This window comes from Pristiophorus japonicus, chromosome 22 (genome assembly GCF_044704955.1).
Source record: "Pristiophorus japonicus isolate sPriJap1 chromosome 22, sPriJap1.hap1, whole genome shotgun sequence".
Lineage (NCBI taxonomy): Eukaryota > Metazoa > Chordata > Chondrichthyes > Pristiophoridae > Pristiophorus > Pristiophorus japonicus.
In genome coordinates, this window is record NC_091998.1 from 67,634,884 (window position 1) to 67,662,068 (window position 27,185).

A 27,185-nucleotide genomic window follows, 5' to 3' on the forward strand; every position below is an offset into this window, starting at 1 on the left:
GTGGGGACAGTTTTACACCGTGTTTCAAATGTTTTTTTTCAACACGGCTGGCATCATGGCAGACTGTGCTGAACAACGAGATTGGATATTAATTCGAGGGTGGGAATGGAGTGCACTTGCTGCTTCAGGGTCGGGAACTCCAGAAGAGCGGGCTTCCCTCCGGAATTCCCTGCCGAATTTAACAGCCGGACCGGAAACATTTTTTTTTTCAATCTCGGTTTGCCAGCCACAACCAGCCAGAGTGAGAGGTCGGCCGACCGGCTCCCGGGAGGTAGTCCTTCACCACCAGCTGCAGTCAGGAAGCGGAGAGGAGGGAGGGAGGGAGGGATCAGATGCCTCGGGGGAGGGGGGGGTAGAGATGGGAAGGGTCATGCTGGGGGTGGGGGAGGAGACGGGTTGTTACGGTGGGGTGGGGGCCGGAGAGATCAGGAGGGTCTGTGGGGGGCGAGATGAGAACGGTTGGTAAACTGGATCCAACAGGTAAGTGGAAAGGTACTGAACCTCCTGGATCCAGCAGTCCACACCTCCGTTTAGCTGCCGCATTTCCCGAGGCCCAGAAAACTCAGCCGGCAAGAGTTAAATTTAAAATGGTGGTTAAATATGAAGCCACAGCTGATTATAATATTTAAATTGCCAAACCGCCTCCTGGGAGCGGGTTGGTTGGCCTCGCCAGTCCTGCCTCCGTTGGAACCGGACCTGGGTGGGTTGGGGTCAGGATTGAGATTCTTTACATTTTAACATCACACCCGTCCCAATCCTGCCCATTTTAATTTGCGGCTGATAGCAGAAGCTGAGCAGAAGTCGTGCGTTTAGAACTGAAGTAACACGGTTGTTTATTTTAACTTCACTGTGTGCCAGCCAGTGTTCGAGAGAAGGATTTATATATTGCAGAGTGAACTGTGTTATTTGAGAGCTTCAGCCAAGATTATAGAAAGGTTTGTTACAAAGGGCCTGGCTGAATTATGAAATGCTAACATTAGAAGTGGAAATGCAGCAGTTTATATTTTGAATCCAATATGCCTTCAGTTCCCAAAGAGGAGTTGCTAAGATAAGCATATACAGCTGGAGGGTCCCACGACATAAAGCATTTTGGGGGAGATCGACGGGGGCACGCAGTCCATTCTAACATTCCTTAAGGTGAAACCAAGTGATTGCAGTTAAATCATCCACAAACAGGACCAAACCTACAAGCAGTGCCATGTGACTGTGTAAAAATAGATTACACGAGAAATGATCATCATAGACAGTCCCTCGGAATCGAGGAAGACTTGCTTCCACTCTAAAAGTGAGTTCTCAGGTGACTGAACAGTCCAATACAGGAATTACAGTCTCTGTCACAGGTGGGACAGACAGTGGTTGAGGGAAGGGGAGGGTGGGACTGGTTTGTCGCACGCTCCTTCCGCTGCCTGCGCTTGGTTTCTGCATGCCCTCGGCGACGAGACTCGAGGTGCTCAGCGCCCTCCCGGATGCACTTCCTCCACTTAGGGCAGTCTTTGGCTAGGGACTCCCAGGTGTCGGTGGGGATGTTGCTCTTTGTCAAGGAGGCTTTGAGGGTGTCCTTGAAACGTTTCCTCTGCCCACCTCGGACTCGCTTGCCGTGTAGGAGTTCCGAGTAGAGCGCTTGCTTTGGGAGTCTTCGGGCATGCGATACATACATGTTAATGATGCACATTTAGCCATGCACAGCGATGCACTGCAGTTTGCAATCAGAGTTCACCTACCCGACAGCCCTGTGTGCGAACCTGGATACCTTCTGTACATAAAGGTAATCTTTAATCTTTCTGCTGCTGTAACTGACCCATTGTTTGTGTTTTGTTTCAGATATGGGGAGAAGGGGAAAGCAGTTAGAATTGAGAAAGTCATTTACACAGGGAAGGAAGGAAAAAGCTCCCAGGGTTGTCCAATTGCAAAGTGGGTAAGTGTTTCAGTTCTTGTTTTATTTCTTGTGTTATTTTCTCCGCGACCCTTCCTCGGCTGAACGTGGTTACTTGTGCTCAGGTACGTTTCGTAGGTGGTGGGCCCGTCGGGAATTTGGCCTAAATGGCCACTTAACGTCGGTTTGGATAGCGAGTGCTGGTTGGCGACTTACGTTGGAAGCTGTTACACCCAAGCCTGATCCTGTCTTCTCCAACTATCCTCACACGCACATTTCTACCAGTACTCAATCAATAAAGACCAGTAACAGGAATCCTGACTAGTTTGTTTTTAACCTTCCCAAGCTGAGGTACTGAAGCCAATGTTTGTACACCTGCTGCCTGACCGTGGTTGGAAATGTACAACTTGACACTTTCGGTAAGTAATTTATGGCCAGGACACTTGTCATTTCACACATCTTACCGCATCTTACATTTATCCTTTATTCCTAAAGTGACCTGCTCAGACCTTTCATCATTTGTTTAAGTGGATTTAGTTCATGAATCATCTTGGAAAAGCCTTCTCCAAAAACTCTGTTTTAGTTTCCCTGAATTTGTGGTCAGAAGCTTCCTGTGGGGAAGTACCCTCCGATCCGCAAATAAAGTCTTCACATACCTGGAGGTATGGGGATCCTGGGGCTCTCCGTATCCCACGGGAACACGCGGTTCACAAGCGCCCCTGGGATCACGTGCACCAACCCAACCCGTACAGAAGGTGATCCCCATTCTGGGAATTCCGTATGGACAGATCCCCCATAAGCATGAATGGGGATACCCCCAAAATACATCGAGACATCAAATACATTTTGAAAAAAACATCACATATTTACAATTATTTCAAATGGCATTTAATTAAATACTTAAAACAAAAATTTAAAAAAAAATACATTTACATGTTTTAAAGGGGCGAAAAATAAACGTACCTTATTGGACAGGGTGTCAAATGTATAAATTATTGATCACATTTTATTTTTCTGTTTTTTAAAACTCAAATGTATGAATTTCAGGGGCATTTGCTGGGAATTGGGAAAATAGCCCAGCTCTCCACCCACAGAGATCCTTATCCCTGGGAGACAGAGGTTCTGTCAAGAGCCTTCTTGGCAGATCGCAAGTTCCGGATCTTAGTGATGCACAGCGCACGTTTAAACCCGGAACTTGCATGGGCCCCGTACGCACTCATGGGGGCCGCAAGTTACGGCTCAGGATGTTTGTGAGGGAAGAATCCTCGGTGTAATGAAATTATAAACCTACTTAGAAAGAACACGCTGATGATTTTATGTGCTCAAGCCCCTGGAGTGGGACTTGAACCCACAACCTTCTGACTCAGAGGCGAGTGTGCTGCCCACTGAGCCACAGCTGACGAGGCCAATGTTCTCTACAGTTTTGAAGAATCAGAGGTGGTCCCATTGAAACATTCTTACAGAGCTTGACAGGGTAGTTGCAGGGAGGGTGTTTCCCCCGGGCTGGAGAGTCTAGAACCAGGGGCCACAGTCTCAGGATAAGGGGTCGGCCATTTAGGACTGAGATGAGGAGAAACTTCTTCACTCAGAGGGTGGTGAATCTTTAGAATTCTCTGCCCCAGAGGGCTGTGGAGGCTCAGTTGTTGAGTATATTCAAGACAGAGATCGATAGATTTTTGGATATTAAGGGAATCGAGGGATATGGGGATAGTGCAGGAAAGTGGAGTTGAGGTCGAAGATCAGCCGTGATCTCATTGAATGGCAGAGCAGGCTCGAGGGATGAATGGCCGATTCCTGCTTCTGTTTCTTATAATCTTATGTTCTTATTAGAACATAAGAACATAAAAAATAGGAGCAGGAGTAGGCTATACGGCCCCTCAAGCCTGGTCCACCATTTAATACGATCATGGGCTCAGGTCCGATGTCGGTATTGCTAGGTAGGTACGCCTCAGATATACCTGCCACGAACTTGTGGTCATCTCGGCATCCCTTCATGCACTATCACTGAAAGCATGGGATCGGGCTGCTGCTAAGGAACCATGCTGTTGCTGTTAGTCGGTACCTCATCGTGCTGCCATCGGCTCAGCTTCCTTTGGGGAGAGGAGCCTGAACAAGTGAGGGTCACCTCTGCCTGCAGATATAGGCCGTGGGTGTTGTGGATAAGGCACAGAGCTCCCCTCAGACAGCCTGAGCGGTCTGCCAGTTCTCCCTAGCTTCCTCTCATACTCTTCCGGACACAGCGGGCAGTGATTGTAGAGAGCCCACTGCTGCCTGTACTGGTGCTCGGTAACAGCATTTGTTTTTTTTAAACAATTTCAGAAAGCCTCACATGCCAGCAGAAAAACAAAACCAAAAATGGTCAAAAATTCACTGAGATGTGAAGGATTGAATGACTTGCCTTGGCCCGTTAAATTTCCTCGCAACCCTGGACAAACATTTGCCCTTCAGACTTGGCATCCTGCATACCTGAACGATGGGAAAGGCTGTGCAGGACAGAAATGTTCCCACACAATCTTTCAATCCAGTGCCCCACTACTTAAAACAGCTGCTTTCAATGTCACTGGTCCTCCCAGAAAGTATACCAGGGCCCAGAGTGGGCTGACTTCTAGTAAAAAGGAAAGACTTGCATTTATATAGCACCTTTCTTGACCACCGGATGTCCCAAAGTGCTTTACTGCCAATGACGTACTTTCGATAGTGTAATGTAGGAAAACGTAGACGCTAATTTGGCACAGCAAGCTCCCACTCACAGCAATAACCAGATAATCTGCCCTCTTGAGCATCCCTGATTATAATCGCTCCACCATTGGTGGCCGTACTTTCAGCTGCCTGGGCCCCAAGCTCTAGAACTCTCTCCCTAAACCTCTCCACCTTCCTTTACAACGCTCCTTAAAACCTCCCTCTTTGACCAAGCCTGCCTAATTCTCCTTTTATGGCTTGGTGTCAAATTTGTTGTCTCATTATACTCCTGTGAAGCACCCTGGGAGCTTTGATTACATTAAAGGCAAGTTGTTGTAATCTGTTTTTGTTATGTTGATTGAGGGATAAATATTGGCACCAGGACATCAGGGATAACTCCCCTGCTCTTCTTCTAAATAGTGCCGTGGGATCTTTTACATCCACCTGAGAGAGCAGACAGGGTCTCGGTTTAACGTCTCATCCGAAAGACGGCACCTCCGACAGTGCAGCGCTCCCTCAGTATTGCACTGCAGTGTCAGCCTAGATCATTATGCTCAAGTCCCTGGAGTGGGACTTGAACCCACAACCTTCTGACTCAGAGGCGAGGGTGCAGCTCATTGAGCCAGTGGCTACACTGTAGAGCAGAACTCACGTGCGTTTCCCACTCAGCCGCCCAGTAAACACGGCTCCAACAGGCAATTGGCAACAACAAATCCAGCCGAGACTTTCTTTGTTCCAGACGAGGTTCACATCCATCAAAAGCAGCTTCCTTCACACAAAGTGTTAACTTCCACGCTGACAGAATGCAACAGATGGTGCTTCACAGAAGATAATAATGGTTGCACGTGGTGTCATGTCTTCCCTGATTTGAGAATAAACAGAATGATTGAATCATAAGTTGAATGCTACCTTTGTTAGTCCGATAGCCCTTTTATGATCTCGACAGAGCAGAGCACATGCAATATTAGCAAATTCTGAAATATTATCAAATTAAAGTTGGAGCAAAAACCCAGCAACATAACTCCAAACAACTGGTACAAGACGTGTTTGAAACAGTTGTGAGGGGGCTTATCACAACTACAATTCTATCTCCATTCCTTCTACTTCCAAGTGGAAGGAGTTACAAATTGACTGTTTTTAAACAAGATTCAGATGGAGGAATAAAAAAAATCAGAAAACGTTATTTGGAACAAGACTGCAAGCCACAGATGACGGTGTTGCAAGTGTATTAAAAATCAGCCACAAGTGTGTAACAATGCAAAATGGTCTATGATTTAATTGCAGTTTGTTTTATGGTCAGAAGAGTAATTCTTAGGACCGAGATGAGGAGAAGCTTCTTCACTCAGAGAATTGTGAACCTGTGGAATTCTCTACCACAGAAAGTTGTTGAGACCAGTTCGTTAGATATATTCAAAAGGGAGTTAGATGTGGCCCTTACAGCTAAAGGGATCAGGGGTATGGAGAGAAAGTAGGAAAGGGGTACTGAGGTGAATGATCAGCCATGATCTTATTGAATGGCGGTGCAGGCTCGAAGGGCCGAATGGCCTACTCCTGCACCTATTTTCTATGTTTCTATTTTGTTTTTTTATTCATTTATGGGAGGTGGGCGTCGCTGGCAAAGCCAGCATTTATTGCCCATCCCGAATTGCCCCGCGAGAAGGTGGTGGTGAGCCACCTTCCTGAACCGCTGAAGTCCGTGTGGTGAAGGTGCTCCCACACTGCTGGCTTTGTCGTAGCGGTTTGGTACTGAGTGTCTCGCTGGGCCATTTCAGAGGGCAGTTTAGAGTCAACCCCATTGCTGTGGGTCTGGAGTCACATATCGGCCAGACCGGGTAAGGGCGGCAGATTTCCTTCCCTAAAGGGACATTAGTGAACCAGACGGGTTTTTACGACAATCCGGTAGTTTCATGGTCACCATTACTGATACTAGATTTTTAATTCCAAATGTATTTAATGAACTGAATTTAAATTCCCCAGCTGCCATGGTGGGATTTGATCTCACGTCTTGAGCTCACGGATTGTACATCCCTGTCTGGAGTAAAAATAAAACGGGGAAGGTGGCTCAACCGTGGCTAACAATGGAAATTAAGGATGGTGTTAAATCCAAGGAAGAGGCATATAAATTGGCCAGAAAAAGCAGCAAACCTGAGGACTGGGAGAAATTTAAAATTCAGCAGAAGAGGACAAAGGGTTTAATTAGGAGGGGAAAATAGAGTATGAGGGGAAGCTTGCCGGGAACATAAAAACTGACTGCAAAAGCTTCGATAGATATGTGAAGAGAAAAAGATTAGTGAAGACAAACGTAGGTCCCTTGCAGTCGGATTCGGGTGAATTTATAATGGGGAACAAAGAAATGGCAGACCAGTTAAACAAATACTTTGGTTCTGTCTTCACGAAGGAAGACACAAATAACCTTCTGGAAGTACTAGGGGACCGAGGGTGTAGTGAGAAGGAGGAACTGAAGGATATCTTTATTAGGCGGGAAATTGTGTTGGGGAAATTGATGGGATTGAAGGCCGATAAATCCCCGGGGCCTGATAGTCTGCATCCCAGAGTACTTAAGGAAGTGGCCCTAGAAATAGTGGATGCATTGGTGATCATTTTCCAACAGTCTATTGACTCTGGATCAGTCCCTATGGACTGGAGGGTAGCTAATGTAACCCCACTTTTTAAAAAAGGAGGGAGAGAGAAAACAGGTAATTATAGACCGGTTAGCCTGACATCATTGGTGGGGAAAATGTTGGAATCAATTATTAAAGATGAAATAGCAGCGCATTTGGAAAGCAGTGGCAGGATTGGTCCAAGTCAGCATGGATTTATGAAGGGGAAATCATGCTTGACAAATCTTCTGGAATTTTTTGAGGATGTAACTAGCAGAGTGGAAAAGGGAGAACCAGTGGATGTGGTGTATTTGGACTTTCAAAAGGCTTTTGACAAGGTCCCACACAAGAGATTGGTGTGCAAAATCAAAGCACATGGTATTGGGGGTAATGTACTGATGTGGATAGAGAACTGGTTGGCAGACAGGAAGCAGAGAGTCGGGATAAACGGGTCCTTTTCAGAATGGCAGGCAGTGACTAGTGGAGTGCCGCAGGGCTCAGTGCTGGGACCCCAGCTCTTTACAATATACATCAATGATTTAGATGAAGGAATTGAGTATAATATCTCCAAGTTTGCAGATGACACTAAACTGGGTGGCGGTGTGAGCTGTGAGGAGGACGCTAAGAGGCTGCAGGGTGACTTGGACAGGTTAGGTGAGTGGGCAAATGCATGGCAGATGCAGTATAATGTGGATAAATGTGAGGTTATCCACTTTGGGGCAAAAACACGAAGGCAGAATATTATCTGAATGGTGGCAGATGAGGAAAAGGGGAGGTGCAACGAGACCTAGGTGTCATGGTGCATCAGTCATTGAAAGTTGGCATGCAGGTACAGCAGGCGGTGAAGAAGGTAAATGGCATGTTGGCCTTCATAGCGAGGGGATTTGAGTATAGGAGCAGGGAAGTTTTGCTGCAGTTGTACAGGGCCTTGGTGAGGACTCACCTGGAATATTGAGTTCAGTTTTGGTCTCCTAATCTGAGGAAGGACGTTCTTGCTATTGAGAGAGTGCAGCGAAGGTTCACCAGACTGATTCCCGGGATGGCTGGACTGACATATGAGGAGAGACTGGATCGACTGGGACTGTATTCACTGGAGTTTAGAAGGATGAGAGGGGATCTCACAGAAACATATAAAATTCTGACAGGACTGGACAGGTTAGATGCAGGAAGAATGTTCCTGATGTTGGGGAAGTCCAGAACCAGGGGACACAGTCTTAGGATAAGGGGTTAGCCATTTAGGACCGAGATGAGGAGAAACTTCTTCATTCAGAGAGTTGTTAACCCGTGGAATTCCCTGCCGCAGAGAGTTGTTGATGCCAGTTCATTGGATATATTCAAGAGGGAGTTAGATATGGCCCTTACGGCTAAAGGGATCAGGAGGTATGGAGAGAAAGCAGGAATGGGGTACTGAGGTGAAGGATGTGCCATGATCATATTGAATGGTGGTGCAGGCTCGAAGGGCCGAATGGCCTACTCCTGCACCTATTTTGTATGTTTCTATGTTTCTATGTCTCATGGATTATCAGTCCAGGCCTTGGGATTACTGGTCCAGTAACATAATCACTATGCTAACTTGTGGTATTGCAAGCGTATTAAAAATTAGCCACAAATTGTGTAACAATGTAATATGATCTATGATTTAATTGCCGTTTGTTTAACGGTCCGAAGTGTAATTCTTAATATTTGACAATAGGTAAATTTGGGCAATGTGTAAACTTCAACGTCTTTGCCATTAATATTGCATATCCGATGTAATATTTCCAGTGAAAAGCCTCACGTTACAGAGCAGCCTTGATTTCTCTGTCAGTGATTCTATGAAGTTACTTTTTTTGTTCACAATTTTCCCCCTAGAAAAATAATGATGCTTTTACCAGATATTTCTTTGACTTTTGAATAAGATACTAATTGTGTTGTCAATCCTGAAGTAGGTTCTCCCTCACTAATTGCAGGGGATGCTCCCTGCATTTGTGAAGGGCTTTGTAATGATTGAACCTGTGAGAATGCTCGCAGGATGGGAAAGCTATTGAAGGGGGTCGTTTAGCCCGACTGCCTGCCTCTCTTCCGCGGCTATGTTCGCGCCAGGGTGTCCCTGGAGATGGAGCACGTGGTGTCCACTGTTACACTTGTGGCCTTCCGCGAGAGGTGGGCACCGGAGGGACTGGAGTGCATCATCACCCCCGGCAACCAAATTCTAATTTGACTGTTTAACGTTCAAAAGTTTTATTTGTTCATTTGTCAGTTCTAGTGCCTCCTTTAATAAGGGGGTGCTTGATTTAAAGTTCTACTTAAAATAGTTGTGGAGCTGTTGAGTTGTGAGAGGCTTAGCCAGTCACGTGATGTTCACAAGACTCAATAAAACCCCAGCCAGTTGGGTTCGGGGGATCCACGATGGGGCAGGTGGTTGTGAGCCTGGTGGATAAACCGGTAATGTGTCGTGTGATCATTCTTTATAGCAATGTGTTGCTATGAATTCTTAAGCAAAGAACCCATGAAGTAGCAGGGTACTCAGACAAGTCCGTGGGCCACACTGGAGCTGCCTGACATTGAGAAACCCGCTCCAGACTGGAGGATTTGTATTCCCAGTAGTGTAGCATCCCATGACGTGTTTCAAAACAAAAGGAAAGGAAATCATGGGGAGAGCATAATTTTCTTGTATGAAAAGGATTACCTCAAAGCCCCCAAAAACGGATTTCTGCTACATTGTCTTACCCTTCCAGCTCCTTTACAAATACTGACCAAAGCTCTATTTCACACAGATAATAAGAAGAGCAAACGAAGAAGAGAAAGTCCTCTGTCTCGTACGTGAGCGAGCCGGTCATCACTGCCAGAATGCAGTCGTTATTATCCTTATCCTTGCCTGGGAAGGCATTCCCAGAGCCCTTGGGGACAAGTTGTATGATGAGCTCACAGAGACTTTGACCAAGTATGGGAATCCGACATGTCGCCGATGTGGATTGAATGATGAGTAAGTTCATTGGTTTTGCTTTATTTAACGCAAGAACGCTGAGTATATAGATTGTAGTTTCGCCTCAATTCCAAATGAACACTCTGTCCAACGTACCCTTTGGGATGTATGTTCTTCCTGAGACCCTATTGCCACTAAGTCGCTGAACAACCCACCTTCCCTTCCTGGGTCCGATGCTAGCTGACATTGTAAACGGTTCCCTTTCCTCATCCACTGATCCTTCCCTTTCAAAAGCATCCTCCAAAATCCCGCCGTTGGCCCATCTATTCTTGCGAACTATCTCCCCCCTTTCCTCTCCGCAGTCTGTGAACGTGTTGTCGTCTCCCAAATCCATGCCCAACTTTACCGCAACTCCATCTCTCAATCTCTCCAATCAGGTTTCTGCTGCAGCACCAAGGCGGCCCCAACCAAAGTTACATCTGTCACCCTTTGTGGCTGTACCCCAAGCTCCACTCACCCATCACCCCTGAGCTCACTGACTTACATTGGCTCCTGCCTTGATTTCAAATTCTCATCCTTGTTTTCAAATCCTTCCATGGCCCTCGCCCCTCCCTATCGCTGTAATCTCCTCCAGCCCCACAACCCCCTGAAATATCTGCGCTCCTCTAATTCTGCCCTCTTGAGCATCCCCGATTATAATCGCTCCACCATCGGTGGCCGTGCCTCCTGTTGCCTGGGCCCCAAGCTCTGGAACTCCTTCCCTAAACCTCTCCGCCTCTCTACCTCTCTTTCCTCCTTCAAGACACTCCTTAAAAGCTACCTCTTTGACCAAGCTTTTGGTCACCTGCCCTCATTTTTTCTTATGCGGCTCGTTGTATAATTTTTTGTCTTATGACACTCCTGTGAAACGCCTTGGGATGTTTTACTACCTTAAAGGCGCTATAGAAATACAAGTTGTTGTTGTAACCACAGCATCCCCAACACTAGCTTTCCTCCAATGGGGAGAAAAATCGGGCGGGGTATATAACGGGCAGTTTTCTGAAAGTTACCCTGAGCTGTTAGTGACTCTGAAGAATTCCTGAATTTCAAACGGCCACATTATCCCTGCTCAATATGAACAGGATCGGTATATACGGAGGTGAAACGAGCCGTTAATGACTTTTATCCAAAATTGATGGATTAAAATGTCAACTCACTCACTTGCCTTAAGCCATACAGTTGTTATTTTCGTACATCGTCGTTACGTATAATAACAGAGCAAGGGCGATAACAAGTGGTAGAGAGTCCCAGAAAAAACATCTGGAGTTAGTTCTGATGAAAATTTTTACACCAACGCTTATAGAGCACCCAAAAACATTGAGGCACAAAATTCCTGGTCTGCTCATTGTAATAAGAAGCAAAATTCTTTACTTTTTCGCTTATGTTGGCCTATAATATTTAACAATGAGTACACAGGATACTATTTACAAATCAAGTAATGGTAAAGCTAAAATAAAAATAGGAGAGTCAATGGTAAAGAGGAGAAAACAGAAGTGAAGCTGTTATCATATCATCGGCAGTCCCTCGGGGCGAGGAAGACTTGCTTCCACTCCTGAAGTGAGTCCTTTGGTGGCTGAACAGTCCAATACGAGAACCACAGTCCCTGTCACAGGTGGGACAGATAGTCGTTGAGGGAAGGGGTGGGTGGGACAGGTTTGCCGCACGCTCCTTCTGCTGCCTGCGCTTGGTTTCTGCATGCTCTCGGCGATGAGACTCAAGGTGCTCAGCGCCCTCCCGGATGCACTTCCTCCACCTCAGGTGGTCTTTGGCCAGGGACTCCCAGGTGTCAGTGGGGATGTTGCACTTTATCAGGGAGGCTTTGAGGGTGTCCTTGTAACAGTTCCACTGCCCACCTTTGGCTTGTTTGCCGTGAAGGAGTTCCGAGTAGAATACTTGCTTTGGGAGTCTCGTGTCAGGCATGCAAACTATGTGGCCTGCCCAGCGGAGCTGATCAAGTGTGGTCAGTGCTTCGATGCTGGGGATGTTGGTCTGAATGAGGACGCTGATATTGGTGCGTCTGTCCTCCCAGGGGATTTGTAGGATCTTGCGGAGACATCGTTGGTGATATATCTCTAGCGACTTGAGGTGTCTACTGTACATGGCCCATGCCTCTGAACCGTACAGGAGGGTGGGTATTACTACAGCCCTGTGGACCATGAGCTTGGTGGCAGATTTGAGGGCCTGGTTGGTTAAAACCTTAACGGACAGTACCAGGGTGCTGAGGCGTGAACTAGCCGGCTGGCGGGGCCCTACTTAAAGGGACGCGCCCCAGCAATCAAGGAACTTCCATTCCAAAGGCCAGTTATGAGTGGCGGAGAGCGCAGGATATATCTGAGCCAAATAAAGGTTGCTTAGTCCCCGGAGTGTTGCGGGATGTCAAAGGACTTTGTCTTTCATCCCACAGAATATCGCCATTCTGCACCCCCCGGGATGCTGTGCAGACTCCAGTGACCCTCCCCTTTAATGGCTCCCTCCCGATTACGCATCATCTCATATTCATTATACCTTGGAGCCTAATACCACTCACCTACGCCATTAGCACCTGATTTAGTGCTCCCCTGCATTGTTTCAGCACTGAGACTGAATTTAGCGGGTAGCGAGAGTAATTAGCGCCTGGCACTAAACTTCCAAATTCTCAAAAATTAACACCCCAACTGGGGCAATACATAATGTTTAGCCCTTAAAGTACTTATTTCAGTATAAGCTGAATAACTGCCAAATCTGGTTCCATTTACATCGTATCTTCAGTTACTAACAGGTGGTTTTGATAGTACGGTTGGGAGGGCTTTAAACTAGCTTGGCAGGGGGATGGGAACCCAGGAGAGGGCTCTGAGCTAGTTAGAGTGGGTGAGAGCTCAGATGAACAGAACCCCAAGAAAGAATGCAAAAAGCAGCAGGCAACAGAGCAGAGTAGCACTGGGGTAAGTGTAAACCACAAGGTGATAGGAAGGGACAATATGTATGAATATAAAGGGGCTGTAGGAGGGGTCAAAACTAACAATCATGGTTTAAAAACGAGTATTAAAACACTTTACCTAAACGCACGCAGCATTCGAAACAAAGTAAATGAGTTGACGGCACAAATCATTACAAATGGGTATGATTTGGTGGCCATTACTGAAACGTGGTTGCAGGGGGCCAAGACTGGGAATTAAACATATAGGGGTATCTGACAATTCGGAAAGATAGACAAGAGGGGAAGGGAGGTGGGGTAGCTCTGTTAAAGAAGGATGATATGAGTTGTGAGAGACGATATTGGCTCTAATGAACAAAATGTTGAATCATTGTGGGTGGAGATTAGAGATAATAAGGGGAAAAAGTCACTGGTGGGCGTAGTTTATAGGCCACCAAATAATAACTTCACGGTGGGGTGGACAATAATCAAGGGAATAATGGAGGCATGTGAAAAAGGAACAGCAGTAATCATGGGGGATTTTAACCTACATATCGATTGGTCAAATCAAATTGCACAGGGTAGCCTGGAGGAGGAATTCATAGAATGCATATGGGATTGTTTCTTAGAACAGTATGTTACTGAACCTACAAGGGAGCAAGCTATCTTAGATCTGGTCCTGTGTAATGAGACAGGAATAATAAACGATCTCCTAGTAAAAGATCCTCTCGGAATGAGTGATCACAGTATGGTTGAATTTGTAATACAGATTGAGGGTGAGGAAGTAGTGTCTCAAACGAGCGTAGTATGCTTAAACAAAGAGGACTACAGTGGGATGAGGGCAGAGTTGGCTAAAGTAGACTGGGAACACAGACTAAATGGTGGCACAATTGAGGAACAGTGGAGGACTTTTAAGGAGCTCTTTCATAGTGCTCAACAAAAATATATTCCACTGAAAAAGAAGGGCGGTAAGAGAAGGGATAACCAGCTGTGGATAACCAAGGAAATAAAGGAGAGTATCAAATTACAAACCAATGTGTATAAGGTGGCCAAGGTTAGTGGGAAACTAGAAGATTGGGAAAATTTTAAACGACAGCAAAGAATAACTAAGAAAGCAATAAAGAAAGGAAAGATAGATTACGAAAGTAAACTTGCGCAAAACATAAAAACAGATAGTAAAATCTTTTACCGATATATAAAAAGAGCGACTAAAGTAAATGTTGGTCCCTTAGAAGATGAGAAGGGGGATTTAATAATGGGAAATGTGGAAATGGCTGAGACCTTAAACAATTATTTTGCTTCAGTCTTCACAGTGGAAGACACAAAAACCATGCCAAAAATTGCTGGTCACGGGAATGTGGGAAGGGAGGACCTTGAGACAACCACTATCACTAGTGGGGTAGTGCTGGACAAGCTAATGGGACTCAAGGTAGACAAGTCCCCTGGTCCTGATGAAATGCATCCCAGGGTATTAAAAGAGATGGCGGAAGTTATAGCAGATGCATTCGTTATAATCTACCAAAATTCTCTGGACTCTGGGGAGGTACCAGCGGATTGGAAAACAGCTAATGTAACGCCTCTGTTTAAAAAAGAGGGCAGACAAAAGGCAGGTAACTATAGGCCGGTTAGTTTAACATGTGGGGAAAATGCTTGAAGCTATCATTAAGGAAGAAATAGCGGGACATCTAGATAGGAATAGTGCAATCAAGCAGACGCAACATGGATTCATGAAGGGGAAATCATGTTTAACTAATTTACTGGAATTCTTTGAGGATATAACGAGCATGGTGGATAGAGGTGTATTTAGATTTCCAAAAGGCATTCGATAAGGTGCCACACAAAAGGTTACTGCAGAAGATAAAGGTACACGGAGTCAGAGGAAATGTATTAGCATGGATAGAGAATTGGCTGGCTAACAGAAAGCAGAGAGTCGGGATAAATGGGTCCTTTTCAGGTTGGAAATCGGTGGTTAGTGGTGTGCCACAGGGATCGGTGCTGGGACCACAACTATTTACAATATACATAGATGACCTGGAAGAGGGGACAGAGTGTAATGTAACAAAATTTGTAGATGACACAAAGATTACTGGGAAAGCGGGTTGTGTAGAGGACACAGAGGCTGCAAAGAGATTTAGATAGGTTAAGCGAATGGGCTAAGGTTTGGCAGATGGAATACAATGTCGGAAAATGTGAGGTCATCCACCTTGGAAAAAAAAACAGTAAAAGGGAATATTATTTGAATGGGGAGAAATTACAACATGCTGCGGTGCAGAGGGACCTGGGGGTCCTTGTGCATGAATCCCAAAAAGTTAGTTTGCAGGTGCAGCAGGTAATCAGGAAGGCGAATGGAATGTTGGCCTTCATTGCGAGAGGGATGGAGTACAAAAGCAGGGAGGTCCTGCTGCAACTGTACAGGGTATTGGTGAGGCCGCACCTGGAGTACTGTGTGCAGTTTTGGTCACCTTACTTAAGGAAGGATATACTAGCTTTTGAGGGGGTACAGAGACGATTCACGAGGCTGATTCCGGAGATGAGGGGGTTACCTTATGATGATAGATTGAGTAGACTGGGTCTTTACTCGTTGGAGTTCAGAAGGATGAGGGGTGATCTTATAGAAACATTTAAAATAATGAAAGGGATAGACAGGATAGAGGCAGAGAGGTTGTTTTCACTGGTCGGGGAGACTAGAACTAGGGTGCACAGCCTCAAAATACAGGGGAGCCAATTTAAAACCGAGTTGAGAAGGAATTTCTTCTTCCAGAGGGTTGTGAATCTGTGGAATTCTCTGCCCAAGGAAGCAGTTGAGGCTAGCTCATTGAATATATTCAAATCACAGACAGATAGATTTTTAACCAATAAGGGCATTAAGGGTTATGGGGAGCGGGCGGGTAAGTGGAGCTGAGTCCACGGCCAGATCAGCCATGATCTTGTTGAATGGCGGAGCATGCTCGATGGGTTAGGTGGCCTACTCCTGTTCCTAATTCTTATGTTCTTATGTTCTCATTAATGTTGGGGAAGTCCAGAACCAGGGGTCACAGTCTAAGGATAAGGGGTAAGCCATTTAGGACCGAGATGAGGAGAAACTTCTTCACCCAGAGAGTGGTGAACCTGTGGAATTCTCTATCACAGAAAGTTGTTGAGGCCAATTCACTAAATATATTCAAAAAGGAGTTAGATGTAGTCCTTACTACTAGGGGGATCAAGGGGTATGGCGAGAAAGCAGGAATGGGGTACTGAAGTTGCATGTTCAGCCATGAACTCATTGAATGGCGGTGCAGGCTCGAAGGGAAGAATGGCCTATTCCTGCACCTATTTTCTATGTTTCTATATTTCTATGAATGCAGTTGTGGGATTCGGGAGTCGAAATTGGGTTGCACCCCGTTTGGGGGCGTTAACCGAGTTGGAGCGGGACTTCCTGCAGCCAGTGCGGTTGTCCCGTCCCGGCCGTGGAATCCAGGTTACTGCCCCTCACAGGGTGGTCGCAAGGTCGCGCACTCAACTTCCTGTTGGGGCGGGTTTGGGGGCGCTACGCGGGTGGGATGGGCGGCGCTACACGGGCTCTCCGCGTAGCGTTCATGCGTTTCAACGCCCATCCCCTTCCGTTAACGGAGACAGAGCGCCAGGCACGGAGACGGAGTGCCAGGCTGTACGATCGCGATATCGATGGAGCACGGGCCGACCAGCGAGTCGGCAGAAGAAGAAAATTGGCGGGGTGAGAACAGTTCGTTCCCCTGCGAGGCGTTAACGAGAGCCACAGGACAGAACAATTTCGGCCCCTGGGTGTGCAGCAGTGCATCCAGTTTGCAGTGTAGCCTGAACTGGGCACATTGGTCATTAAACCAACCAAAATTATTGATGTAACTTCAACACAGAATTTTATGGATTGTTAATAGTAGATAGCACATTTTATTATTGGCTGAAAAGGTTGGGTTTTTTAAGCTAATCAGCATTTTCATCAAGGCATTTCTTTTGCTGCTTCAGCCGTTATTTTTGCATTACAAGACTTTTATTTCCCTCTCTGACTCCTGCAACTGTTTTGCTTCCAGCTGCTATTCCACTTGCAGCAAGAACACTGGGAATTTCAGTGTCATTCTTGTACTTGGAGGAGAAGGAACAATATTTGAGGGGGGGGGGAAAGTCAGGTGTGACTGTACCTCAAGGTTTAAATATGTAATCACCCATCATTCCCACAGCACCCATATTTACTACCCAGAACATCTTTCATGTACATGTCAGAGAAGACCATTCTTTCATTCCTCTCTTGAAAGCAGGAGTGTTATAGCTCCTCCCAGGGCCGTAAAGGTCACTACTCATTAAACTGTCAACAACATACTTGTATTGGAGGCAGTTCAGAGAAGGTTCACCAGGTTGATTCCTGAAAAAAGGTTGAGCAGTTTGGGCCTATACTCATTGGAGTTTAGAAGAATGAGAGGTGATCTTATTGAAAGGTATAAGATTCTGAGGGGGCTTGACAGGGTAGATGCAGAGAGGATGTTTCCCCTCGTGGGAGAATCTAGAACTAGGGGCATCGTTTCAGAATAAGGGGCCACCCATTTAAAACGGAGATGAGGAGGAATTTCTTCTCTCAGAAGGTGGTGAATCTGTGGAATTCTCTGCCCCAGAGAGCTGTTGAGGCTGGGTCATTGAATATATTTAAGGTGGAGATAGACAGATTTTTGAACGATAAGAGAGCCAAGGGTTATGGGGAGCGGGCAGGGAAGTGGAGTTGAGGCCAGGATCAGATCAGTCATGATCTTATTAAATGGCGGAGCAGGCTTGAGGGGCCAGATGGCCGACTCCTGCTCCTATTTCTTATGTTCCTATGTAACATAGGCCAGTTGGCTGACCACAGATGCATCAAGCAAGTGACAAAGACCTTGTTTGCAAGGGCAACACATTCATCACCTTCCCTGTGGAGAGGAATCAGCTCCACAGCAGCGAATGTTTGCTGGGCGACAGCGTTCCCAGGAGTGCAGAGTATTGTCGATGGTACCCGATGGAGCCTGCTCACTACCTCCGGGCTGTCAAGATGCAATGTGGCTCTGGAGTGCCAACTGGAACAACCTTCCCTGAAACAACTTCATGCAGCATCGCAGTTTATTTGCCAGTTATTATCGTACAAGGGGGTCGGCTCCTGCACCACTCTGTCACTTGCCCACAGACTCTGTTTCAGTTTCCCTTTCACTTCATTATTGTCTGGCACTTCTCCACATCTTTGGTAAAGACTGACAAAGATTTAAAATCCATGTTGAGCCCTCATTAAGGCTGAAACAATATTTACCCCCAAGTGCAGCTATGTATCTGTAGATGGGCTTAGTGGGAGTTTGGAGGCAGGCCCACTGTCACAATGGCCCTGATTGACAGCAAGACGGGATCCCGCTCTGAACCCACCTCCATGTGAGTTTCTGACCTGCATTCGGATAGCAGACCCGACTGCAAGTGGCGGGCCAGTTCATTAAGATCATTAAAAGGTAGTTGAATGCTAGTTAAGAGACTTTAAAGCAGGCACTTACAATTTTACCAACATTTGCCGGGTTTGCCGCCCCTCGGAGAACACGCCAGGTCAGTGTGTCGGGTTCTCAATGACTCTCCGTTGCTTTGGCTAGTTGACAGCTGCAGAAGTGGTATAAAAGCTACCATTTCACAGCTGTTCACTTTCCAATGTCAGAAGCTGAAACCTGAAGGGATTATTAAGCTATATGCAGTTTGGAAGTGTTTGCAGCGAACTCTCTATTCACTGTCACCTCCTTGGAGCAACCTCTCTCACCATTGACAGATCGCTTCTGTCCTCTCAAACCTCACCTGCCATCTATTCCAGCAGCATCGGTGTCCTTCAAAAAAATCTCTCCTTGGTTCTCAGAATCCCACCACAATCAGCCCCAACACCAACATCACCAGACACACCAGCATCACCAACAACACCAACCTTCTCCGCAATCACCTGATGCTGCACAATACACGGGGCATCAGCACCCGACCACGTTGCTGCCCGGGAGGCCAGGGATGGCCTCACCATGGTCACGTTTACTTCACCACGCTGTACACCCTGGCAGCCACATGATGCACCAAATCTGTCCAAGAACGCGAAGTGCTGAAAATAAACATTTCAATGTTTGACAACACATCAACATAGACTTCACATTAACATTGGCTAAAGGACCCAAGTGCCTACCCTTGTGTGTTGTTAGTTGGTAATATTGGACACGGATGAGGGTGAGTGTGAGGGGTGACTAGTGAAATGGGGAACGGATAATGGAGTTAGAGAGGGATGGGTGGAGGTGCAAGGTGAGTTGGTGTGAGTAAGTATGTTCAGGGGTAGAGTAGGGAAGCAGAGTGATGGGGATGTGATGCGTTGCACAGGATGAGGTTAAGTGTGACATTGCAGTAACGTTTTGTGATCCACTGAGATCATTGAAAGGTTTGCACCACTGCAGCCTGGTCCTCCTGACCACATCCATGCTTGTGCCCTCCGGTACAATGTGCAACCAAGCTGCGTTGGTCTCCTGGGGAGGGGAAGAGGACCTCCCTGCCTGCTGTGCCTCCCTCCATAAGCATCAGGAGGGAGTGATGGGAGAGCCTGGGTGCAGCCGTGTCCCTCTGTGCTGATTGTCCATGTTTTCAGCAACTCAGTGCTGTAGAACACTGACAGCACAACTGTCAAAAGCAATGTGCGCATGGTCCCTTTATGGAAACCGGCTGATGACACGTCATCAAATGATGTCATCAGCCGGCTTCCTCTTAATTGGCCGGGAAGCTGACAGGGCGGTGTTAATAAGCCCCATCATCGGAAGCTTGGATACAGAGAGCGGGCTGCAAAGTGGAGCGCATTTCTCACACCGCACCGACCTGGCCACCGAACTCGCCGTGTGTGGTGAGATCGCGGCCAGGGAGTGTCGGTTAAACAGAGGAGTCTTTCCGGGATCAGCCTTTCCTCGATCACGCGTCTTCAGTTGATTGTTGCACGTTAGAATAGAATAGACTATATTGTGCTGCTGTCGTTTGTGTGTGGATGTGCAAATTTAGGAATCAAAATATACCAAAACTGGCTGCCCTAGCACCTCCCGTTATCTGACCGGGAGCAACGGTGGGGCGATACCGCCTTACCGACCGGGCGAGATGAACGACTCCCGCTAAGTTGGCCGAGAGGTTTGCGGCAGCGGTAACACATTGCGGCACGCACTCCTGCGCCCGGAGATCGTGATGTCATCGATCAAACTTCAGTCCCGCCCCCTGCAGCATCGCCGGGCGACAACATCGACAGCTGCAGGAGGCGTCCATCGAGAGCCAGGCGCCTCGGGAGCATGGCTCAAAGGGGAGATTGTCGAGGTAAGTATAAATGATTATTTGTAATTTTTTTGATTCCCCTTTGGCCGCAATTGATCAGCCCGGCACTCTGCTGCCGTGCGTGGGGGCTGATGGAACTGGATCGTGGCTGCTGTCCGGGACCAGCTCACTGAGCCCAGTGCAGAGCCTCCAGCGAAGGCCCTTCCCTTTCAGGGAAGTGCAACGCTAATTTCCTTCCTGGAGCGCTAACATCGACTTTACAGAAAGCTGAGAATTATTAATGATGGTAAGTACTGCAGAGAATAGAATGCACCAGGGTGATCTCCTGGACTAGTGTCGATCGCCTGGTCGGAGAGGAATTTTCCCAGATTTTTCTCCCTAAATTGGCCTGGGTTTTTATCTGGTTTTTGCCTCTCCCAGGAGATCACGTGGCTCCGGTTGGGGTGGAGTGTCGAATGTTTCAGTATAAGGGGTGTCGCAGTTGTGTGAGACGGACTGGTTGGGCTGGGTGCTCTTTGCCTTTCCGTCATTGTTCATAGGTTTATATCGAACCTTCAGGGCTGCTGACCGAGGGCCGTGCGGCTCTTTGTCGGCCGGCATGGACACGCTGGGCTGAAATGGTCTCCTTCTGCGCTGTAACTTTCTATGTTTCTATTAGTGCCAGCTTTCAAAAGTTGCTCCCGAATTTCTCCCACCAAGTTAAGAAAAAATCTGCCTCATTAGGATGATCAATATTCAGGCCATATGTGTGATATAAGGAAGTATTCTGTGTAAATACTTTTGCCACCATTACTGCAGCTTCCTCATGGATTAATATTTACTGCTTTGACCTGTATTTCATTTCAGCCGCACGTGTGCATGTCAGGGAAAGGACCCCGAGACCTGTGGTGCCTCCTTCTCCTTTGGCTGTTCCTGGAGCATGTACTTCAATGGATGCAAGTATGCCCGCAGCAAGCACCCTCGCAAGTTTCGGCTCCTGGGCGACAACCCGAAAGAGGTCGGTTTCATTCACTAAATCTTATCACAAGGCGACAATCACAACTTGCATTGTGCATTACTGTTACAGACCCGAATGCCGGGAGGGCGGAGAAGCCTCGATAAATTGTCAGGCTTGGTTCCGTGAAGACGCTCTTACCCCTGGGTCAGATATCCATGGGTTCAAGTCCCACTCCACAGACCTCAACCCATAATCTAGGCTGACACATCTAGTGCAGCACTCGGGTGAGACATTAAACCGAGGTTTTGTGAACATAAAAGATCCCGCCGCACTATAAGAACATAAGAAATAGGAGCAGGAGTCGGCCATTCAGCCCCTCGAGCCTGCTCCGCCATTTAATACGATCATGGCTGATCTGATCCTGGCCTCAGCTCCACTTCCCTGCCCGCTCCCCATAACCTTTAACTTCCTTATCTTTCAAAAATCTGTCTATCGCCACCTTAAATATATTCAATAAAGGTGTAGCAGTTATAATGGGTGACTTTAATATGCACATAGATTGGGCTAGCCAAACTGGAAGCAATACGGTGGAGGAGGATTTCCTGGAGTGCATAAGGGATGGTTTTCTAGACCAATATGTCGAGGAACCAACTAGGGGGGAGGCCATCTTAGACTGGGTGTTGTGTAATGAGAGAGGATTAATTAGCAATCTCATTGTGCGAGGCCCCTTGGGGAAGAGTGACCATAATATGGTGGAATTCTACATTATGATGGAGAATGAAACAGTTAATTCAGAGACCATGGTCCAGAACTTAAAGAAGGGTAACTTTGAAGGTATGAGGCGTGAATTAGCTAGGATAGATTGGCAAATGATACTTAAGGGGTTGACTGTGGATGGGCAATGGCAGACATTTAGAGACCGCATGGATGAATTACAACAATTGTACATTCCTGTCTGGCGTAAAAATAAAAAAGGGAAGGTGGCTCAACCGTGGCTATCTAGGGAAATCAGGGATAGTATTAAAGCCAAGGAAGTGGCATACAAATTGGCCAGAAATAGCAGCGAACCCGGGGACTGGGAGAAATTTAGAACTCAGCAGAGGAGGACAAAGGGTTTGATTAGGGCAGGGAAAATGGAGTACGAGAAGAAGCTTGCAGGGAACATTAAGGCGGATTGCAAAAGTTTCTATAGGTATGTAAAGAGAAAAAGGTTAGTAAAGACAAACGTAGGTCCCCTGCAGTCAGAATCAGGGGAAGTCATAACGGGGAACAAAGAAATGGCAGACCAATTGAACAAGTACTTTGGTTCGGTATTCACTAAGGAGGATACAAACAACCTTCCGGATATAAAAGGGGTCAGAGGGTCTAGTAAGGAGGGGGAACTGAGGGAAATCTTTATTAGTCGGGAAATTGTGTTGGGGAAATTGATGGGATTGAAGGCCGATAAATCCCCAGGGCCTGATGGACTGCATCCCAGAGTACTTAAGGAGGTGGCCTTGGAAATAGCGGATGCATTGACAGTCATTTTCCAACATTCCATTGACTCTGGATCAGTTCCTATGGAGTGGAGGGTAGCCAATGTAACCCCACTTTTTAAAAAAGGAGGGAGAGAGAAAACAGGGAATTATAGACCGGTCAGCCTGACCTCAGTAGTGGGTAAAATGATGGAATCAATTATTAAGGATGTCATAGCAGTGCATCTGGAAAATGGTGACATGATAGGTCCAAGTCAGCATGGATTTGTGAAAGGGAAATCATGCTTGACAAATCTTCTGGAATTTTTTGAGGATGTTTTGAGTAAAGTGGACAAAGGAGAACCAGTTGATGTGGTATATTTGGACTTTCAGAAGGCTTTCGACAAGGTCTCACACAAGAGATTAATGTGCAAAGTTAAAGCACATGGGATTGGGGGTAGTGTGCTGACGTGGATTGAGAACTGGTTGTCAGACAGGAAGCAAAGAGTAAGAGTAAACGGGTACTTTTCAGAAAGGCAGGCAGTGACTAGTGGGGTGCCGCAAGGTTCTGTGCTGGGGCCCCAGCTGTTTACATTGTACATTAATGATTTAGACGAGGGGATTAAATGCAGTATCTCCAAATTTGCGGATGACACTACGTTGGGTGGCAGTGTGAGCTGCGAGGAGGATGCTATTAGGCTGCAGAGTGACTTGGATAGGTTAGGTGAATGGGCAAATGCATGGCAGATGAAGTATAATGTGGATAAATGTGAGGTTATCCACTTTGGTGGTAAAAACAGAGAGACAGACTATTATCTGAATGGTGACAGATTAGGAAAAGGGAAGGTGCAACGAGACCTGGGTGTCATGGTACATCAGTCATTGAAGGTTAGCATGCAGGTACAGCAGGCGGTTAAGAAAGCAAATGGCATGTTGGCCTTCATAGCGAGGGGATTTGAGTACAGGGGCAGGGAGGTGTTACTACAGTTGTACAGGGCCTTGGTGAGGCCACACCTGGAGTATTGTGTACAGTTTTGGTCTCCTAACTTGAGGAAGGACATTCTTGCTATTGAGGGAGTGCAGCGAAGGTTCACCAGACTGATTCCCGGGATGGCGGGACTGACCTATCAAGAAAGACTGGATCAACTGGGCTTGTATTCACTGGAGTTCAGAAGAATGAGAGGGGACCTCATGGAAACGTTTAAAATTCTGATGGGTTTAGACAGGTTAGATGCAGGAAGAATGTTCCCAATGTTGGGGAAGTCCAGAACCAGGGGTCACAGTCTGAGGATAAGGGGTAAGCCATTTCGGACCGAGATGAGGAGAAACTTGTTCACCCAGAGAGTGGTGAACCTGTGGAATTCTCTACCACAGAAAGTTGTTGAGGCCAATTCACTAAATATATTCAAAAGGGAGTTAGATGAAGTCCTTACTACTCGGGGGATCAAGGGGTATGGTGAGAAAGCAGGAAGGGGGTACTGAAGTTGCATGTTCAGCCATGAACTCATTGAATGGCGGTGCAGGCTCGAAGGGCTGAATGGCCTACTCCTGCACCTATTTTCTATGTTTCTATGTTTCAATGTTTCTATGTTTCAATGACCCAGCCTCCACAGCTCTCTGGGGCAGAGAATTCCAAAGTTTCACGACCCTCTGAGAGAAGAAATTCCTCCTCATCTCCGTTTTAAATGGGCGGCCCCTTACTCTGAAACTATGCCCCCACGAGGGGAAACATTCTCTCTGCATCTACCTTGTCGAGCCGCCTCATAATCTTATACCTTTCAATAAGATCACCTCTTATTCTTCTAAACTCCAATGAGTGTAGGCCCAACCTGTTCAACCTTTCTTCATACGACAACGCCTTCATCTCAGGAATCAACCTTGTGAACCTTCTCTGAACTACCTCCAATGCAAGTATATCCCTCCTTAAATAAGGAGACCAAAACTGCACGCAGTGCTCCAGGTGTGGCCTCATCAATACCCTGTACAGTTGTAGCAGGACCCAGGTTGAGTAGGTTGGACCTCTACTCATTGGAGTTCAGAAGAATGAGAGGTGATCTTATCGAAACGTATAAGATTATGAGGGGGGCTTGACAAGGTGGATGCAGAGAGGATGGTTCCACTGATAGGGGAGACTAGAACTAGAGGGCATGGTCTTAGAATAAGGGGCCGCCCAATTAAAGCTGAGCTGAGGAGAAATTTCTTCTCTCAGAGGGTTGTAAATCTATGGAATTCGCTGCCTCAGAGAGCTGTGGAAGCTGGGACATTGAATACATTTAAGACAGAAATAGACAGTTTCTTAACTGATAAGGGAATAAGGGGTTATGGAGAGCAGGCAGAGAAGTGGACCTGAGTCCATGATCAGATCAGCCATAATATTAAATGGCGGAGCAGGCTCGAGGGGCTGTATGGCCTACTCCTGCTCCTATTTCTTATGTTCTTATGTTCCCCACTTGAACATGCCACCCCCTGAAGAACAGCAGAGGGGTTCTCCAGGCATCCTGACTGACATTTATCCCTCAACCGACATCACATCGCATTGGCCGAGAAATTCGTCTCGGGCGGTGGTGCAATTCGGGCGGTATTGGATCGGTCATGACACGGAGCGCCTGATGTTCCGTTCTATTGACTGCCGTGGAGACAGAATACAGGTGCAACATCCAAAATCCGAACTTCTGGAATCTGGAACGGCCTCGGTCCTGAGGTTTCCAGATGTCGGATGTCACACCTGTACCAGGCGCTGCGTATAACGGGCGGCCAATCCGATACCGCCCGAATTGTGCCTCCACCTGAGGCGGATTTCGAGGCCATTATCTGGTCAGTTAGGTCATTGCTGTTGGCGGGATATTGCTGTGTACAAATCATCTACTGTGCTTCCAAACATTAAAACAGTGATGGACTTCACCGGCTGGGAGGCAATTTGGGACAGATTGAACTCTTGATAGGTATCGTGGAAATGCAAGTCTGTTATGTTCTTTCTATTATGTATAACTCTCAAAGTGTCCGCCATATATTCCCGTGTTGTGGTCAAAGTCTCCGGCAGAGTTGCAACGTGAAGTTTTACACCCCTCAACAATCACTCAAAGAGTGCAAGAAATGACACAAAACCACAAAACATTAAAAAATCAGGAATCAGAAAAGATGATTCAGTCCAACTCTCCCTCCACAACATCCTACCGTGTTAGAACATTAGAATTAGGAGCAGGAGTAGGCCCTATGGCCCCTCGAGCCTGCTCCGCCATTCAATGAGATCATGGCTGATCTTCTCCTTCAACTCCACTTTCCTGCACTATCCCCATATCCCTTGATTCCCTTAATATCCAAAACTCTATCGATCTCAGCCTTGAATATATTCAAAGACTGAGCCTCCACAGCCCTCTGGGGCAGAGAATTCCAACGATTCACCACCCTCTGAGTGAAGAAGTTTCTCCTCATCTCAGTCCTAAATGGCCGACCCCTTATCCTGAGACTGTGACCCCTGGGTCTAGACTCCCCAGCCCGGGGAAACATCCTCCCTGCATCTACCCTGTCAATCCCTGTAAGAATTTTGTATGTTTCAATGGGATCACCTCTCATTCTTCAAAACTCTAGAGAATATAGACCTAGTCTACTCAATCTCTCCTCATAGGACAATCCCCCCCCCCCCCCATTGTGTTTTGAATAACCCCAATGCAAATGCCCTATAACAGCAAGGAGGGGAGAAACCAGAAAACATTTTGGGGCTGAAATTGAGCCCCGCCCCAAACGGGGCACACCTACCGTTTTTTAAAAAGGTTTTCTCCGCCCCTAATTGATGGGCCGGAGAAATTCAGGTCTGAGAAATGTTTTTCCCAGCGGGTTGTGTTCTGGGCGGGAGTGGGGTCGGGTTCGGCTGCCCCTCCCAGTCAGTTAAAGGGGAGGGCCGCTGTGAACTCTGCATGGGGTTTATTTCAGTCCACTGGGCCCCCAGGGAGGCCTTCGGCTGGGCCAGTGGCCCGGTAACCAAGAGGGAGGGACAGGCGGCCCGGCCGAACCCGTGGGCACCATCGTCGGGCTGTTCTGGCAGTCAGCCAACAAATAAAATAGTAATGGTGCCCACCGGGGAAAGCTGTCGGGGGCACCGACCGGCGGCCGATCCACTCCGCCGGGCAATTTCCCGCGTGGGACGGAAAGGGGGTCGCCGCCAGTCTGCGGGGAGTCGGCGTGTGCCCAACGGGGTGGGTGCACGGGGGGCAGTAACGATTACCGCGGTAAAACCCAGGTAGGGCAATGTAAGAACTGGCCCTTACTCCACACCGACTAGGCGGGAGGTCCTCACCGACCCGGGCCGCCTGTTTGAGGCAGTCACAGCTCTTAAAGAAAGGGACAGTGTCAGCCCCTTTGTTTTAATAAATTGTACTAACACTAGAATATTATTTGGAAAGAAAATGAAGGCGCTGGTAATTAACAGTGGTCAACGGAAGAGCAAATTCCTGCTTAACAGTGAATAAATTCTAAATTCTTTAATAGACCTGCAACAGGTTATTAAACCAGCTACCTGAACTT

General features: G+C 47.1%; 1 protein-coding gene across 2 annotated transcripts in view; it reads left to right on the plus strand.

Moving 5' to 3' along the window:
* LOC139235130 (methylcytosine dioxygenase tet3-like) overlaps positions 1-27,185 on the plus strand; it is a 430,715-nt gene that overhangs the window by 371,276 nt on the left and 32,254 nt on the right. For both annotated transcript variants that reach the window (XM_070866340.1, XM_070866341.1), the window contains 3 exons: positions 1,822-1,915; positions 9,909-10,117; positions 21,120-21,270. In XM_070866340.1, the coding sequence (XP_070722441.1) occupies positions 1,822-1,915; positions 9,909-10,117; positions 21,120-21,270 (454 nt within the window). The remainder of the gene's footprint in view (positions 1-1,821; positions 1,916-9,908; positions 10,118-21,119; positions 21,271-27,185) is intronic.